Consider the following 17,986-nt stretch of genomic DNA (forward strand, 5'->3'; position numbering starts at 1 on the left):
ATTAAGGTTGCCTACTTTGGCTACTTCCACTCATTGATGTCATATGCTATCATATTCTGGGGGAACCAACCACTTGCAAAAAAAGTTTTCACCATCCAAAAAAAAGCAATCAGAATAATGTGTGGGGTCCATCAAAGACACTCTTGCAGGCACTTGTTTCGGAAGATTGGTATCCTAACAACTGCCTCACAGTATATTTTTTCCTTGCTGACCTTTGTGTGCAAAAATTATTCCATCTACCAAGACAACAGTAAATTCCATGGTTATAACACCAGAAACAAAGACAATCTACGTTTCGAAGTGAAACGTCTCACTCTGGTACAAAAAGGAGTTTACTACTCCAGCATTAAGGTGTTCAATGCTCTACCACTACATATCAAATGTGTTCATACAGAACTGCCAAAATTTAAACAAGTTCTCAAAGATTACCTGACAGAGAAATCTTATTATACTGTGGATGAATATCTGAAAGAAAATGTATACCATCACTAAACTTATTGTGTCTAGAAGTAGTTCAATTGATTCTATTGTGCATTTGGGCATTAGCACACTTTTTGTAACAACAGATTGGCTGTACATGTATTTACCCTTGTAGGCCTAATATCTGATTTAACTTTGTGCTCTTATCTTTAACCTTTATTTGAAACTCCTTTTCCTGTTAAATGGTTGTTATGTTATCTAGCTGACATTGTATCTGTTACTGTATTTATAGTATGTCTTACTTAAAATATGTACAATTTGCCATTGAATTGCCCTTGTATTTATTGTAAGTTTAAATTGAAACCTGTACAATTTGACACGTTCCATATCCTTGTGATTGACTCACTAACTGGATCTACGGAACAAGAAATAAATAAATAAATAACTAATAAATGAGCAATAGTTTTTACAGTATTGAACAGTTTATGAATTATTGACAATAAAAGTGCAGTTAATATTTCCCTGACATGATAAACATGTGTAATTGCTCACATTTAAATACTTGCTGTTTCTATGAAATTGTGAAACAGTGTTAATGTAATCTTTGATGTGAGAATCACTAGCTTTTTTTTTGTATGTTGTTATCCTACTTGTATATTTTTATGTTAATGGTCTTATAGTTCTATTAAAATTGTAATGTCTAAGTGACAAGTAAATTCGATTATAAATTTTCATGTATGTGTATTTTAAATTGTAATGTTTATTGACAAGTGCTATGTCATTTTGATGATGTACTACAAGGACACTAATAAATTGAATTGAATTGAATTGAATTCCTCATACATTGAACCAATTTCATCCTCACGTATAACTACATCTCTTTTGAGAGGGAGATATACAAACAAATCTGCAACACTGTCATGGGCATTCATAGCTCCTTCCTATGCCCATCTTTTCTAAATTATTTATGTTTTACCAGAACTTTCCATACCATATTAACTTAGGGAGTAAATCAGTCTAAAAGACACTCAGAGTATATTGCACTGGCTTATTCTTGGTAGTGTAAAACATCAGAATATCGAAGAAACAATGTGGATCTGAAGGCCTGATAGCTATGAAGCACCTTCAGGATGATCTCAATCTAAGCTGGGTGGCCTCATCATTATCCCCCTCCCTTTTTTCCCCTTTTTCCTTCCACAACCAGAGATGTAAATTAGTCACAGAAGGCAACAGCAAATCCAGTTTAGACAATCTGTAAATTAACATTGTAGCATTCTTGTTTTCCAAATATTTTCAATGGGCATAAAAAATTATATAGATGATGTTTTCATAAAGCATTACTATATTCAATATGGGATGGAAAAAAGATGATTTGGATTTAACATCCCATTGGTGGAGAGGTCCATATGGGCACACAAGATGAGATTTGACAAGGATGGCTTTGTTGATCATGTTGTTTTCAATGGTATTATCCTAGCATTCACCTTGGGCAACTTAGGGGGGGAAGAAATTAAATCTTTATTTGGTTGAATCAATCTATGGTGTTGCTCAATATCTTATCAAGAGGCTTCTCATGCATTGCTCAGGTTTTATATATATCTCTTAAAATTGTCATTTTATGTATACAATGTATACAATTACATTAACAGACTTTCGCATAAGATATGAAACATTTATTTCATCAGTAATTTCATATTAAGATTATTCATTAAGTTTTGGGTGAATTAAAGTACTACTGTTGTTGTATAATAAAAATTTAATTTGTTGTTTAACTTATACTTGGCACAGTTATTAATTAAAATGAGTTTTCTTGATTTTTGAATACAGTGGTGGGCCTTTGAGAGAAGAAAGTCGAGTTGCCCAACTGTGTTTACAGCCTGTTAAGTAAATGAACTTAATTGTTATTGGAATTAAGCCATAATTGGTTAGGAAACAATCTATTTTTCATTACTCCAATTCCAAAATTTACGTAGTCTCTGAGGAAAGGGGTTTGTGTTACATATTTCCAAAACTTGCTTCAGATGTTGTAATCATTGCTTTGCTGTTTGCACAGCTCTTCATTAGCAGTTAAAGTAGCAGTGGTATCACTGATACAGTCTGAAACTTGTAACTGTCAAATAATAAGCATACAGTACTTTTAATCACTAAATGACAAATGACTACATTGAAAACTACCATACCATGTATTTGAAACATTACTCAACAAATATCATAAACAACAGGAGTTAAGCTGAAAAAAGTATGAATATTACAAACTGAGTGAGTAGCAAAGTATTAATTTATGGTAATGTATTGATTTACTATTACATAACTAATAAATGCTAAAAGATAATTTCAACTTAAGTATGAAAATGTTACATCCTTGACACATTTCATTCTAAAATTTTAACAGTATTATCTATGCCATTACTGCTATTTTACTTACTGCATGTTGTGAACAGATCCACGATATGTCTTTTTCTTGTATGCTACAGAAGCCTCGGTGTAAGGCAGTATCAAGTCCACCTGATCAAAATACATATCTTTCACTAGTGGTGGAGATTTAGCCATTAATGTGTCCACTCCAAGATATGAAACCTGTGGACAATGTGTAGAGCTGAACACAGACACTGCAAAAAGAAGATTCTCATTTACAATAATACAATGAATGAATTGCTTCCTTCAGTATGTATTTAAAATATGCATTCATATTTTTAAGTTTGTACACACACTGAAGACTAAACATACGGTCAGTACTGAAAGCTTCATTTCAAATTCATAATTAGATTTTTGCAAAGGAAAAAAAATGTTGTGCTGTCTCTAAAACATTTATTTCTAGAAGTAACACCTAGTAATTTCCAAGCATTCTGTTTTTGTAACCATATTTTGAAACTGGAAGTGCTAACTGTGGAATGTACATTCAGTGACTGAACTGACACAGAACTGATCTTTCCATTTGAAGATGGTATCCAGCAACTTCCAGTGCCATGAATTTAATGTAGTTCTATCGAATAACTGTCCATGGATGCATAAATATTTTGACAGGAAAGTCACTACACTTATTGTCTTGTGTCTGCAGTATATGATAGAGAAATAACATAATGATTTAGTTATAATTTGGCACAGTGGATAGGCCTTGAAAAACTGAACACAGATCAGTCGAGAAAACAGGAAGGAGTTGTGTGGAACTATGAAAAAATAAGCAAAATATACAAACTGAGTAGTTCATGGGCAACATAGGCAACATCAAGGTTGATGAGGGCACAGGAGTGCCGTGGTCCCGTGGTTAGCGTGAGCAGCTGCGGAGCGAGAAGTCCTTGGTTCAAGTCTTCCCTCCAGAAAAAAAGTTTAAATTTTTATTTTCATACAATTGTCAGAGTTCAGGCACTCACACATAATCAATTTCACTCTCAAAAATTCCAGGACATGTTCAGATTTGCTTGGACATATGCAGGATTTGACAGTCTACACACAGAAAAATTTGAAAATGTTAAAAACATATGTTTTGACAGAGCACAGAGAAAACTGTGCAACTGTGAAACTGCTGCATTCATTTGTTGCAGTTTATGTGGCACACTCTTATGTTTTCATCACTTTTTTGGGAGTGATTATCACATCCACAAGAAAACGTAAATCGGGCAAGGTAGAAGAATCTTTTTCCCATTCGCCAAGTGTGCAAGTTAGGTGGGTCGACAACATATTCCTGTCATGTGTCGCACATGCTGTCACCAGTTTCATATAGAATATATTAGACATGTTTTCCTGGATCAAATGTTTTCGGTTCCCATTGGAGAGGCATGTCCTTTCATCTACTAATCGCACAGTTTTTTGGTGCGGTCGCGAAACACAGACACTAAACTTATTACAGTGAACAGAGATGTCAATGAACGAACGGACAGATCATAACTTTGCAAAAATGAAGAAAGTAAACTTTTCAATCGAGGGTAGACTTGAACCCAGGACCTCTCGCTCCACAGCTGCTCACGCTATCCACGGCACCAAGGTGCTCCTGTGCCCTCATCAACCTTTATGTTGCCTATGAACTACTCAGTTTGTATATTTTGCTTATTTTTTCATAGTTCCACACAACTTCTTCCTGGTTTCTCGACTGATCTGTGTTCAGTTTTTCAAGGCCTATCCACTGTGCCAAATTATAACTAAATCTGAGGGGGGTGCCATGGGGAGGTTCCCTTGTTAGTTGGATAGCCAAATGATCAAGTAGTGTTATTAACTGTTAATAAAATTTTACTTGATATAATTTCACTGTCCTTGTTGGTGACTTGAACTAATATAAAACTCTTGACTTTTCATCTGGTTAAGATCACTGAAGTAATGTGACATTTTGATGCGTGTCACTCCCATCATGCTCTGGTGAGGTATTGAAACAGTGACTTGGTCATTTTTATACAGGTGAGGTGGTGGGATGGTCCACCCCACTTTTATGCCACAGTGTGGGTGGAAGTAGGGATGAAACTGCACTTGAGTCCCAGTGTGGTCAGTTTGGCTCCATCCCATCTGAATGCCTCTAGCTGGCAGTGAGCATGGGCTTATTGTATGCCTTTGAATACCATCAGAAAATATCCATGCTGCTGCTAGATCCAGCATGCAAGGAAGTCATCAAGGTTGTGAAATTAGCTGTAATAAAGAAGAGTACTGCTCTTATGAGGAGCTCAGACTTGTCACCAGAAATGATGAAACAACTACAACCGAAAGTGCCAGCACCTCCTCGCTTATAGGGGCTTCCAAAATTACATAAGGAAGAAGTGCCCTATGCACAATGGTAAACACCATCATATAGAATGGCTAAATATTTGGCAGAATTACTGAAGTCCTTAGTAAACACTGTGTCCATTATGTGGAGAACTTATATGAGATAACAAAATTGTTGAAACATGTCCAACATGACTAAGGCCACCTCTGCTGGAGAGTTATAATCTAATGTCACTATTCAGCTAAATGACTCTTAGAGACCTTCTGGAATTCCTGGAGCAACAGTTTGAGCCACAAATGGTTAGACATTTTCAATGCACTCTGACGACCACGTAAGATCATTGCAATGGAATTTCTTACAAGCGAGTGGATACTGTGGCTTCAGGTCCCCCATAGAACCAAAAATAGTCAATATATGTTTATGCACAATTTTCAGAAAATTTCTATTGCTACTGCAGATCTCAAACCTAACTGTTTTTATAGATGAATATATGACATCATCACAGTGTAGCCACATTGTAAGGAAGCCCCTGATAAATTTCTTGGACACACAAACTTGAATTGTGAGGATATAAAATTTGTCATAAAAGTATGGAAAGATTGGTTTCCTCCATTCCTTGATATTGTCTATGAAAGAAGCTAGATGGTTCATTAAGTGACTCTGAATAGAGGAATCTGACATAAGCAGATCTGTATTTGTGTGATCTTAGGATCTCCTTGTGGGCCACAGATTGTACTGTTCTTGGGTGTGATTTTAGTTGGCTGAGCACTGGTTGCAAGTTCTGTGGCCACTGTCTACATTGATTAGCCCATCAGCCACTCATATTTTGACAGCCACCTTCAGAACACAGTCATAAAATGATAAGAACTGTCTTAACACTTATGTTTCTACATATTTCGTTGAGTTCCCTGTAGCCATGTTATGTACTACAGGTGCAGATTTTGTTGGATACTTAATTTCACTGTGTTTTCTGTGTTCCTTGCATCTTTCTTCAGCTGTCTGCACAGACTGGTCAAAGAATGCCTTGCCGCATTTACATAGAATATGGTAAACACCCAAATTACAGAGCCCCATGTCATATTTCACTGTACCTAATTGGCACATTTTCTGGAGGTGGATGGAAAATGCATTTGACATTATGTCAATTCTACCAAGTTTGTTCAATAATTCACCATCGTATGGCAGATATGCAATTGTCTTATCCTCCTCATTGTGTTTTATTTGCTGGTCACATAACTTCTGCCTGAAGTCTTGTGCTACGTGCATTTCATTTCAACACATCTTTAATGTGGTTGAGTTTCCTTCATAGGCTTTATTCATTGAATACTGCATGGGCCCTGTGTACTAGTGTATGTAGCACACCCTCATGCTTTGAAGGATGATAGCAGCTGGCAGTGTGGGGATACAAACCAATGTAGATGGTTTTCCCTTTAAACACTGTTGAAATAACCATTTCAGACAGCAAGATGGAGTTACCACAACTGTCCAAAATCGATCCATACTTGCAGCCCGCACCACCGATGGTGCTGCAAGTGGCCACTATGAGATTAATGCCAGGCAATCATTGTATTACATAGTGGGATCCTGTGGATGAGCCTGATATAAGTGGGGGCTCTGCCGAGGAACAGCAGTTCTCTTTGGTGCTCTGTGTGATCTGCATATTATGCTGGCTGCCTTGTAATAACAATTACCAGCTCAGACCTGGAATGCTCTTAGACTGTTTGATTCTGTACATCTGGTTAACTGTTTGTCTATCCAGTAAATATGGAATAAAGAGTGTTAGTAAGTGTAAAAATAAACAACTGTGTCCCAAAGTGCTGTCTGTTTTGTGCTTGACTAAGATGTCCAAAAAGAGGAGTTCAACATTCTCTCCCATCTCTAAGATAAATTTAATTCTGAGGTGCAGAGAACTCAGATGTTGAAGAACCGCCTGAAGTTTTTCACTTCCACGTGGCCACCCCACAAATGTGTGATCAATATATCTGAAAGAGGGCGTAGGTTTCAATACAGCTGCTGGCAACACAATCCATTTGTTCATAATAGTCACTATTCAAGAGAAAGAATGTTGTCAGGACAAATTTGAAGAGATTAGTCACTGTCAGGTTGAATTTCTCCCTGATCAACTTGAGGGAACAAAGGCGTAGTTCTGGTGCTGAAATTTATTGACATAGGGGCTTAATACTGCCATTTTGATTTTTTTGTATTTCTAGCTGGGACATAGGTGTGCCCATGTTGCTCACAATTGGACATAGAGGAATATCTTGTTTGTGAATCTTTGCTATGCTGTTGATATTTCATGGTGCTACGTCTCATTGTTGAAGCTTTTGATGATTTCCCTCTGTTGGTCATGTCTCCCTTCAGTTTTCTGTATGTTGGATCCTCAAGTGGGTTGTACATTTTGTGGTTGTACACTGACAGGGGAAGTAGTATAGTGGCATTTCTTTAGTCAGTGCCCCACAAAGAATCAGGTAAGAGTAGAGAATCTATCTCTAAGTGGACTATGAGAACTTGTTAGATGTTTTGTCCAGTCACTGATGTTTGTTCTGGGTCCTTTCCATTACTATTACCAAACTAGATCATCTTGTGATCTGGTCAATAGCCATGGATTTTACATGATGGGCAATCCTCATGAGTGTTGGTATTGTACTACAGTCATGGTATCTCACTGAGAAGGTGAGAGAGCTGAGTAGATACCCTTTTGTGTCGCAAAACTTATCCAACTTATCCAACATAGAGGAATCAGATGTGTGCTATTAAGGATTCCCAGTGAATGAATTGTACTGTTCTTGGCCATCCAGCTGGGTGCAGTTGTCTTCATAATACAATATTTTGACTTCCTACCTTGCTGTGTTCTCCATGTCATATGTGTAGAATGAGTGTCATCACTACCTGCAGCCACCTTTATACTGGGATTGCTCCACAGCCCTTCCCCCACTACCCAGTCACATACTGCGTCAGGTGGGGTGGTGGGCGGGAGTGGATCACCCAAATCTGAGTGTGAAGCACAGTCTGTCAGTGAATGCGCAAGTGGCTCTCAGCTGATGCTGTCATTTTAGTTGGCCAAGTGCAGTGTCCTAAGCTTTAGTTGTGGTGTAGCCACTGTCTCTGTTGATCGGCAAATCAACCACTCATATTTCAACAACCTTCTTCAGAACAAAATCACAAAATGATGAGGTCAATCTTAAAACCCACATTTCTTCAATACTTAATTGAGTTCACAGTAGCCATGCATTGTTTTGCAACCACAGATTTTGTTAGTTGCTTAAATTCGTTGTGTCTTCTGTGTTTCTTGCATCAGAATATGTGGTTGCAAAACGTTGCATGGTTTAAGGGGACTTCATGAAGTATGAAGAAAGGAAGTGTTAAGACAAACCTTGTCATTTTGGGACTGTGTTCTAAAGGGGGCTATCGAAATACAAGTGGCAGATGGGCTGATAAATAGCGACAGTGGCTGCAGCCTAAGCAAAGATTGGTACCTAGTGCTCAGCCAACTAAAATCACTTCTGCATCCAGTGGGGGCTACAAAAATAATGGGGGATCAGGATTCAGACCCAGATTTCAGCAATTCCATCTTCCCACCACTCTACCCAATGCAGTGTGTGAGCGGCTATTGGGCTATTGGGGGAAGGGGTGGGGAGCAATTACCATATAAAGGAGGCAGGATGTAGCAAAGACCCTCATTCTACAGGCATCACCTGAAGAAGACAGCAAGGTATGATGTCAAAATATCACACTATAAAGACAGTTGCACCCGGCCTGACAACTGAGAACAGCACAAAATAGTTGATCTGCTCATAAAGCTTAAGATCACACATCAGATTCTACTATGGAGAGGAGATTTAGCAGAGAAGTGTCTTCTCAGCTCTCTCACTCTCCTAATGAGTTGCTGTCCTATAGGACAATACCAACATTTGTGAGGATCACCTATCAAATAAAAACTGTGTGCTGCTCATTGGATCACAAGAACAGCTTGTCTGGCAGTAGTATGGGGAAAGATCTGATATATATGTAGGTAACTGGACCTAACATCTAAGGAATTATTCACACTCCACTTAGAGATGGCTTTTCTACTGTTGCATAATTCTTTGGAGTGCATTGATGCTGTCTTTGGGGCTCAGGCGGGCAGATTTTGATGCAGTGCTGCTTCCAAACAAGCCTTCAAGTTTGAATGCCTGACCAAAGGAGAGTAACAGCCCCAACAAGAGCAGAAATGGACCACAATAAACCTCATATGGAAATAGATTGATAACATAGCAAAATCAGCTCCGGAAAAGGGACTCAACTTCGCACCAACACTGGCCACTATACTAGTTACTTATTTCATCACTGCTATATAACAAGTAATTTCCACCCTCCACAGTGAGATGTCAGGAAACATATGCATTCACTAGAACCATTCCACTGGTTATGAATATCATGAAAGAGGAAAGAACTAGGGAATGATCCTGAAATAGTTATTCTATCAGCAGGTGAAGGAAATGCCACTGTACTAATTCTCCTGTCAGAGTACAACCACAAAATGGAGAGCCTACTGGATAATCCAGCATACAGAAAGGTGAAGGGGGACCCAACCAACAGATTATAGGTGAAGAACATTGAGCTTCTACAGCAGTCCCTTCTGGAGGTAATTGTCAGGAAGCTTTGACCACGAGCTACAGCACCATCAAGGCTGAACAAGAAGTTCCTCTACATCCAATTATGAGCAACATAGATGCACCTACAGACCAGTTGGAAAACACATCTAATGGCAGTGTTAAGCCCCTATGTCAGTAAATGTCTGCACCACATCAGGAACTCCTCAGTAAATTTCATTCAACAGTTACAAGAACTATGCCTTTATGGCCAGGACCTTGTGGTGAGCTTTTATGTGGTCTCCCTCATCACCAGAGCATGACTTGCTGATTCCCTCAAGTTACTCAAGCAGATTCAACCCAAGAAAAACTAATCTTTCTCTTCAATGGTGACTATGATGAACAAATGGATGGCACCACCTTGGGGAGCCCTCTGTCACCAATTCTGACAAGCTTTTTTTTATGGAAGATTCCAAATAGTAAGCTCTGAAAATAGCTGCATGGAAACTATTCAGATATGTTGATGACTCATTTTTGGTGTGGCCACACGGGAGTGAAAAACTGCAAGAGTTTCTCAAACACCTGACCTCTTTGCACCTCAGTATTAAATTCACCATGCAGGTGGAAGAGAATGTCGAACTCCCCTTTTTTCTCTCTGGCCATCATAGTTAAGCACAAAATGGACAGTGCTGTGGGACACAGTGTGTACAGGAAAATCACCTACACTGATTTGTAGCTCCATGCTGCCAGCTGCCATCATACTTTACTGCCAGAGGGTTTGCTGTGTAGACTGGTACATGGGGCCCATGCAGTATTGGATGAAGAAAGCCTACCAAGGGACCCAGCACTCAGCCAACTAAAATCACAGGGTTGCTTGAGTGCCACTTTCATGTGCAACAGGGCTACAAAAGCACTGAGGGACTGAGGTTCTTGACCAGCTTTCAGCTATCACATCCTTCCACCCATCCACCTCATGCAGTGTGAAATGAGTAGTGGGTTAGGGAGTGGAGAACAATCACTATTTTAAGGTGGCAGTATGCAGTGAAGATGCTCATTCTACAGATATCACTTGAAGAAGACACCAAGGTATTCCATCAAAATATTGTGTTACAAAGATGACTGCACCTGTCTGGACACCCAAGACAGTACAAAAAGATCTGTATTAACACACATCTAGTTACTGCCACCCAATCCAATATGGCGTGGCCTTGAGAACTATTATTCAAAGGGATAGGGCATAAATGTCCACAAAAAAATTCCAGAAAATTGTAACACTTGAGGGAGGTGTTATGAAAAAATGACTACAATGATACACAGATTACAAATTTCCAACAAACTGTAACACTTGAGGGAGATGTTATGAAGGAATGACTACAATGATACACAGATTATGAAGGCAATGTAAACAGCATGCAGGGTTGAAATAATACAGGAACACAGAAGGAAACTGGTGTTTCTGCTATGTGTAGGACTTCTGACAGTCAAGACTGGAATTATTTTGAAGAAATATAACATTAAAAAGATTTTCTAAGCACTGCAAGAGATTGGAGATTGAGTTGGCTTGGTGAAGGAGCAAGTGGGACTGTGCACAACATAGAACACTATTCAGTGTAAATGATGGCTGCAGTATATCAGGTAGACACAACACTGTACTCTACAGCATTTCTCAAAGCACATCACGTATATATGCTTCATGCAGCAAGCAAATTTGAAGGTGGTGGGGGACAGTTTGGAAGATAATTGTAGGTTGATTATGATCTGGGTACAGTGCTGTGCAAGATCAGAGGATTTTGGGACAGTATAATAGAGGAAATCATCAAAATTGAGACTAATTGTGGCCTCAGCCAGATATGGGGACTACTAATGGACTTCTGGTTACAACATGGTATTGGTCACAACATGCTTCAAGCACTCATAGCTGAGAGACATCCAGATAGCATGTGACCTGAAGCTTGACTAACTATGCCAGGACTTGAATGTGGTCCTTCCACACATCCATCTCCCCTGCGGCACTACCAGAGGGGAGGCCAGCCCACAGCATGGCTTATTGAAAAGGACAAACATGTTACTTCATCACTGTACCAGAAGTTGATGGGACTGACACCCACTCAAATGTCATGCCATTCTTATGAACTCCTTCACCTGGAAACCCAAGAACTTTTTATTGGTAAAATATTACTAACTGCTTGCAATGTATAGAATTCCTGTAGCTCTTACTATAGAAAAAATGCTTCATTATCTTTCTTGATAATAGAGGATAGTTATTACATCACACTTATTTGTATAATATGAATTAACAATACATCTCAAATAGCAGAAATTGCATTTAACTTCATTAAGAAAAAACAAAATAATGTACAGGAAGTTCTCGTTGAGAATTATGAATTATTCAAGAACAAAGGAGATGTCTCATCAAAAGGCAGAAGTGCCACATCATCAGTAGATACACAAACGAAAGATACAGAGCTTAGGTAGCTTTTGGAATGCACTTCCTTTTTCAAGCTTGTAGGAAAAAAAAATGCACACCACAAACACATTCACTCATATGCACAAACCTGTATCCCTACAGTGTGGTCAGTCAACCGCTAGATCTTTACTGGCCCACAGTGAGTGTACTGGGGTGAGGTGGGGATGTGGGGTGGGTAAGGGATGGTGACTGTTGAGAGGGAGGGGGAAGGGGGGTGAGGAGGAACATCTAGTGGCTTGTGGGAGAGTGGGGTGTCCACTGTGAGCTAGCTAGGGATGCAGGTAGAGGGATCAGGTGGCAGACAGCTGGGCACATGATTTCATAGACTAAGGTATGAGATAAAAGCACACAGCTAGTTACACAGCTCAGAAAAGCTGGTGGTGGTGGGCAGGGTCCAGATGAAATATGTTGTGAAGCAGCAATTGAAATCTCGAATGTTGTGCTCTGCTGCATGTTGTGCCACTGGCTGGTCCACTTGTTTTTGGAAACAGTTTGGCAGTGAAGATTCATTGTAGTTAACACCTGGCTGGTTGTCATACCAATGTACAACACAGTGCAGTGGTTGCAGCAGAGCTGGTATATAACATGGCTGCTTTCAGAGGTGGCCCAGCATCTGATGAGGCAGGATAAGTCTGTGATGGGACTGGAGTAGGTTGTGGTGGTGGTGTTTGGGTGGATTGGGCAGGTCTTGCATCTGGGGCTTCCTCAGGGGTACAATACCTGTGGCAGGGAATTTGAGGAGGGGTGGGGGTTCATGGAATAGGAATGGACTAGGATGCTGTGGAGGTTGGGTGGACAGCAGAACACCACTTAGGGAGGGGTTGGATATATCTTGGGCAGGATATCCCCCATTCTGGGGACACGGTGATAGGTAATCAAAGCCCTGATGAAGGACGTGTTGCCTGGGGTGATACTGGGTGACAAGAGGAAGGCACTTCTTTGTGTTTGGTTCTTGGGATGGGGATGAATGTGAAGATTGTGTTTGTGTGCATGTATGTGTGTGTGTGTGTGTGTGTGTGTGTGTGTGTGTGTGTGTGTGTGTGTGTGTGTGTGCGTGCGTGCACGGGCATACATGTGTGTGAGTGTGCGGGAGAGGATATGGCATGGGATATCTGTTTCTGAATTATGTCTGGAGGATATTGCCTGTCTGCAAAGGCCTTTGTGAAGCTGCAGCATATTGGGTGATGGAGTTCTCATCACTGAAGATGCATCTCCCATGGTTGGCCAGGATGTATGGGGGAGATTATTTGTTGTGAAAAGGGTGGTAGCTGTCAAAGTGCAGGTAATGTTGATGATTGGTGGGTTTGAGGTGGACCGAGATGTGGATGGAGCCATCTGAGAGGAGGAAACCAATGTCTGGAAAGGTTGCATGGTGGGTAGAGAAGGACCAAGTGAAGTGGATGGGACAGAAGGTGTTGAGGTTGTGGAGGAATGAGGATAAGGTGTCCTGACCCTGGGTCAAAATTATAAAGATGCCATTGATAAACATGAATCAAACCAGGGATTTGGGGTTTTGGGAAGATATGAATGTTCACTCTAGGTGGCCCATGAAGACGTTGACATGGGAGGATGCCATGGGGGTCACATAGCTGTGCCATGAATTTGTATACCTTCACTTTGAATGTGAAGTAGTTATGGGATAGGATGTAGTTCGTTAGGTGTATGAGGAATGAAGTGGTGGGTCTGGGATGTGCAAGGCATTGGGAGAGGTTGTGTTCAATCACTGAAGGCAACGGGCATGAGGGATATTGGTGTATAGGAAGGCCACATCAGCAGTGATGAAGTGGTGGGGATGGTGGAGAGCCGGGGCAGTTGGTGGTTGTTATCTTTAATGTGGGAAGCTAGGTTTTGGACAGTTGGTTGTAGACATTGATCACATGTTATATCACTGCTCAGTGTTTTACATTGGTATGACAACCAACCCACCGTCAACTAGAATGAATGCCCACCACCAAATTGTTTCCATCATGCAGCAGAGCACAACATGTGAGATTTCAATTGCTGATTCACAATCCGTGCCATCTGGAGCATCTCCACCACCTGCTTTTCTGAGCTGTATAACTACCTGTGCTTTTATCTAATGCCCTAGTCTATGAAATCATGTGCCCAGCAATCTGCCAACTGCCCCCCTCTACCTGCATCCATAGAGGACTCCCCACTCTCCCATAGGCCTCTAGATTCATCACTTCCACCTCGTCCCTGCTTCCCAGTGGTCTCCATCCCTCACCCCACCCCATCCCACACCTCCACGTCACCCTAGTGCACTCACCATGGGCCAGGAACGAGCTGGCAGTTAACTAAGCACAATGTAGGGAGACAGATGTGTGCATGTGAGTGTGTGTGTGTGTGTGTGTGTGTGTGTGTGTGTGTGTGTGTGTGTGTTTGCGTTTGTGTGCATGTTTTTGCTACAAGCTTGAAAAAGGAAGCGCATTCCAAAAGCTAGCCAGGCTCTGTACCATCTGTTTGTGCGCCTATTGGCGACGCAGCACTTCTGCTTTTTGGTGAGTCATCTCCTTCATTTGTGTATAATAAGGAAAGACAAGGATATTTTTAGACTAGAATACAATGAATTACTAAAAGTATAAGGCAATTTCTCATCCTTATTACGCTAAAGAGAACAAATATACTCACAATTTACTTGTCCTATTTTATACCTACAACCGTCATAATGAAATTTAAACATAAAAAACCATAGTCAAAAATTGTTAGTCACAATGCTTTAGACATTGAACTTTTCCTAAATATTGAACTGTATTCTATTGGTATTCTGAGTCTTACCGAACACTGTTGCAGACAGTTCAGATTGTTTCATGTGCAGCTCAAGGCTACACATTAACAAATAATTCATGTAGAAATAGTTATAAAAATGCAAAAAATGCAAAAAAATGCATATCAAACAAATATATACATATTTTTTGTATAAAATAGAGCATTACAGACACCAGAAACGTTGAAAAAGTCTATTTTTTGCATTTTATTTCCTGCTTCCCACTTTTGTGAAGTATTAGTTGTAGATACTTTTTAACTGATTTTTTTTTTTTTATACATCAGGATTTTCTCAGTTGTTCTGTTTCAGATCTTTAATTTCAATGTCAATCTCGTCTTCTTAGTATATGAATAAAAATATGTTTTCTTAAAATTGTCTAGATTTGTTTTCTAACTTGAACATTTTGTTGGATGTTTTCTTAAGTCAGTCATATGAAGATATAATTTCAGATGATTAGGATAATCCACAATCATTTTAATAACATAAAAATATGTACTTACTTTGCACTAATGAAATCATGTTTGCTTTTCAGTGTCAGTGTAATCTTTGTACATATATATCTAGCAAAAATAGCTTTCATTCATTATGGATATAATAAATTTACATCCCACGTGAAATTTAGTTCTTGGGGAACGCAATGCCTCCAAATTAGTCAACTCATTTACATAACTAAATAATATTTTTGGAATCCCTGCCTTCCACCACCATGAATAAATTTATGTTGATGACAATGAAAAAGAGGATTAAAATATAGTTTTATGCAAAAAGGGAGTAATACAAAATAGTTATACATGAGAGAGTCATTGTGCAAGTTGTATCACATTTATATCTAAAGGTTTCATGACATTTATTCACAGTGGAATTGGTAAGATGATCTGATGAGCAGCCAAAATGAGTGTAATAATCATCAAAATGGGAGACTTGAAGGGTATGCTGGACAGTCTACTGGAGTGATACCTCCAACCAGTGTTCAGCAATCAAAACTTAGATTAAAATGAATCCAGCACAACTTTCAAAGCATTAACAATAATCAGAATTACTTGAATACCACTGCATGGATTGATAACCCTAATATTTTAGTTGTAAGTGAACACTGGTATAAAAATGAACTAATCAGTATATGTTACCCACTCTCCATGATCTTTTATTCTGTTTTGAGCAGAAGAGAGAAAGATGGTGATGGGCTATCAATCTTTGATGCAAGAGGTAGTAACTATAATATAATAGATGTAAGTACTTTCTGCATAGGGGGTATAACAGAAACAGCAGCAGTTAAATACAAGTGGGAGAAGGGGAACTTAAAGTAATTATTAAAAGTCTATACAGACTTCTTTGGTAGCATAGATATTTTCTTTGAAATTATTAATGACCTGCTTGTTGATCTAGACAGTAAACACATCTATACAAGTGGCAGGAGATACAAACATTGACAGGCTGTCTACTGACTCCAACTTGAAAAAACTGACGTTAATGGATTCCTGACACATGAGCTCACTAGTGAGGACAATAACAGCAAACCATGCATTGACAACATTATTAATAACATGTCTCACTTTACGTCAACACATCAATTCTCAATCTTGGCATTTCTGAACACAATGCTGCTCAGGTACTGACAGAAGCTGAGAATCACCATGTCAACAGCAAAACGAAAAAAAAGTCACAAGAAGAACCACTCATGATAAAAATGTGAAGATCTCAACAGTATGCTGAAAAGATTACAATGGTATGAAAATAGCTGCATTACTTTCTGTGAATTTGCATCAGACTTTTATTATTGCTTCAAAGCCTTATGCCCAGAAATGACCTTTCCAGTAAATGACTGCCAAAAATACAAAAAAGTAATAGGATAAATCATTAAGTGAAAACATCCAATGTGCAATTCTAAAGGATGGCAATAATGTTAGACTGAAGCTACAATTGAAGAACTATTATAATTATTAAAAAGATCTACAGTTAGAAACTAGAAGTAAATATGTAGCCATGATGGTAAGAAACTTTATCAGCAGTGGCATAGCTGCTAGGAAAGTTATAAGAAGCTTTAGGGATTGTAAGGACAAATCAATCAGTGATCTTACCATCAACTATAAATGAAGTATCATCAAATTCCAATATCAAATTGCAAATGTTTTTAACGAGTAATTCTGTTGTGAGAGAAAACCTATCAATGAGCACTACAGTAATCCCCAGTACGGATATAAGGGCATTCCAGTTAACCACAGTGTGGACTTGGCTCCAGCTAACAGAAGTAGATAAAATACATAATAAGGCCACTAACAAAGTCCTGGATTTTCTGTTGCTTATTAATATCACAAAAAGATTCAAAATCAGCAGGCTATGATGGGTTGTCTATCAGAAAATTAAAAAGGTGCATAGACAACCTGGCTGATGCCATGGTCACAATAGTAAATGATGTAATTGCATCAGGCGTATTTTTTTCCAATCAGAAGTGTTCCTGTGATTGGAAAATAGTGCAAGTTACTCCGATTTTCAAGAAGCGCAGTTAAACAAATGCAAAAAACTATACGTCTTTACTCTGGCATAGGATTGTTGTAGAATTTATAACGTATTATATGCTTGTGTATTATGATGTTTCTGGAGGCCAAAAATTTCATCTGTATGAATCAATATAGGATCAAAAAACAACGATAATCTGCAACTCAGCTCATTCTGTTCATCCATAGGAGCCAGAAGACAGTAGATACAGGCACCCAGGTAGATGCTGCATTCCTTAGCTTTTGGCAGATGTTTAATGTAGTTCAATACTGCTGCATAGTGAATGAAATATGTATATATGGAACATCAGACCAACTATATGACTCGATTGAAGAGTTTCTATAAAACAGAACACAGTCTGTCACTCTGAACGAAGTCTTTAGATATAAAAATAGCATCAGGTATGTTCAAAGGGAGTGTTATAGATGATTACTTATCACAACATACATAGACACACACACAGTATATATAAATGGCCTAGTAGATAACATAGGAAGTTCCACGAGGCTTCTTGTGGATGATGCTGTAGTATACGGAGAAGTCACAATACAAAATTGTACTGAAATACAAGAAGA

The 17,986-nt window shown here is 39.0% G+C and overlaps 1 protein-coding gene across 12 annotated transcripts in view; it reads right to left on the reverse strand.

Annotated features, from left to right (window-relative positions):
* LOC124555503 (bestrophin-2-like) overlaps window positions 1–17,986 on the reverse strand; it is a 674,041-nt gene that overhangs the window by 132,296 nt on the left and 523,759 nt on the right. For all 12 annotated transcript variants that reach the window (XM_047129429.1, XM_047129430.1, XM_047129432.1 and 9 more), the window contains one exon: window positions 2,846–2,997. In XM_047129429.1, the coding sequence (XP_046985385.1) occupies window positions 2,846–2,997 (152 nt within the window). The remainder of the gene's footprint in view (window positions 1–2,845; window positions 2,998–17,986) is intronic.

This window comes from Schistocerca americana, chromosome X, assembly GCF_021461395.2.
Source record: "Schistocerca americana isolate TAMUIC-IGC-003095 chromosome X, iqSchAmer2.1, whole genome shotgun sequence".
NCBI lineage: Eukaryota > Metazoa > Arthropoda > Insecta > Orthoptera > Acrididae > Schistocerca > Schistocerca americana.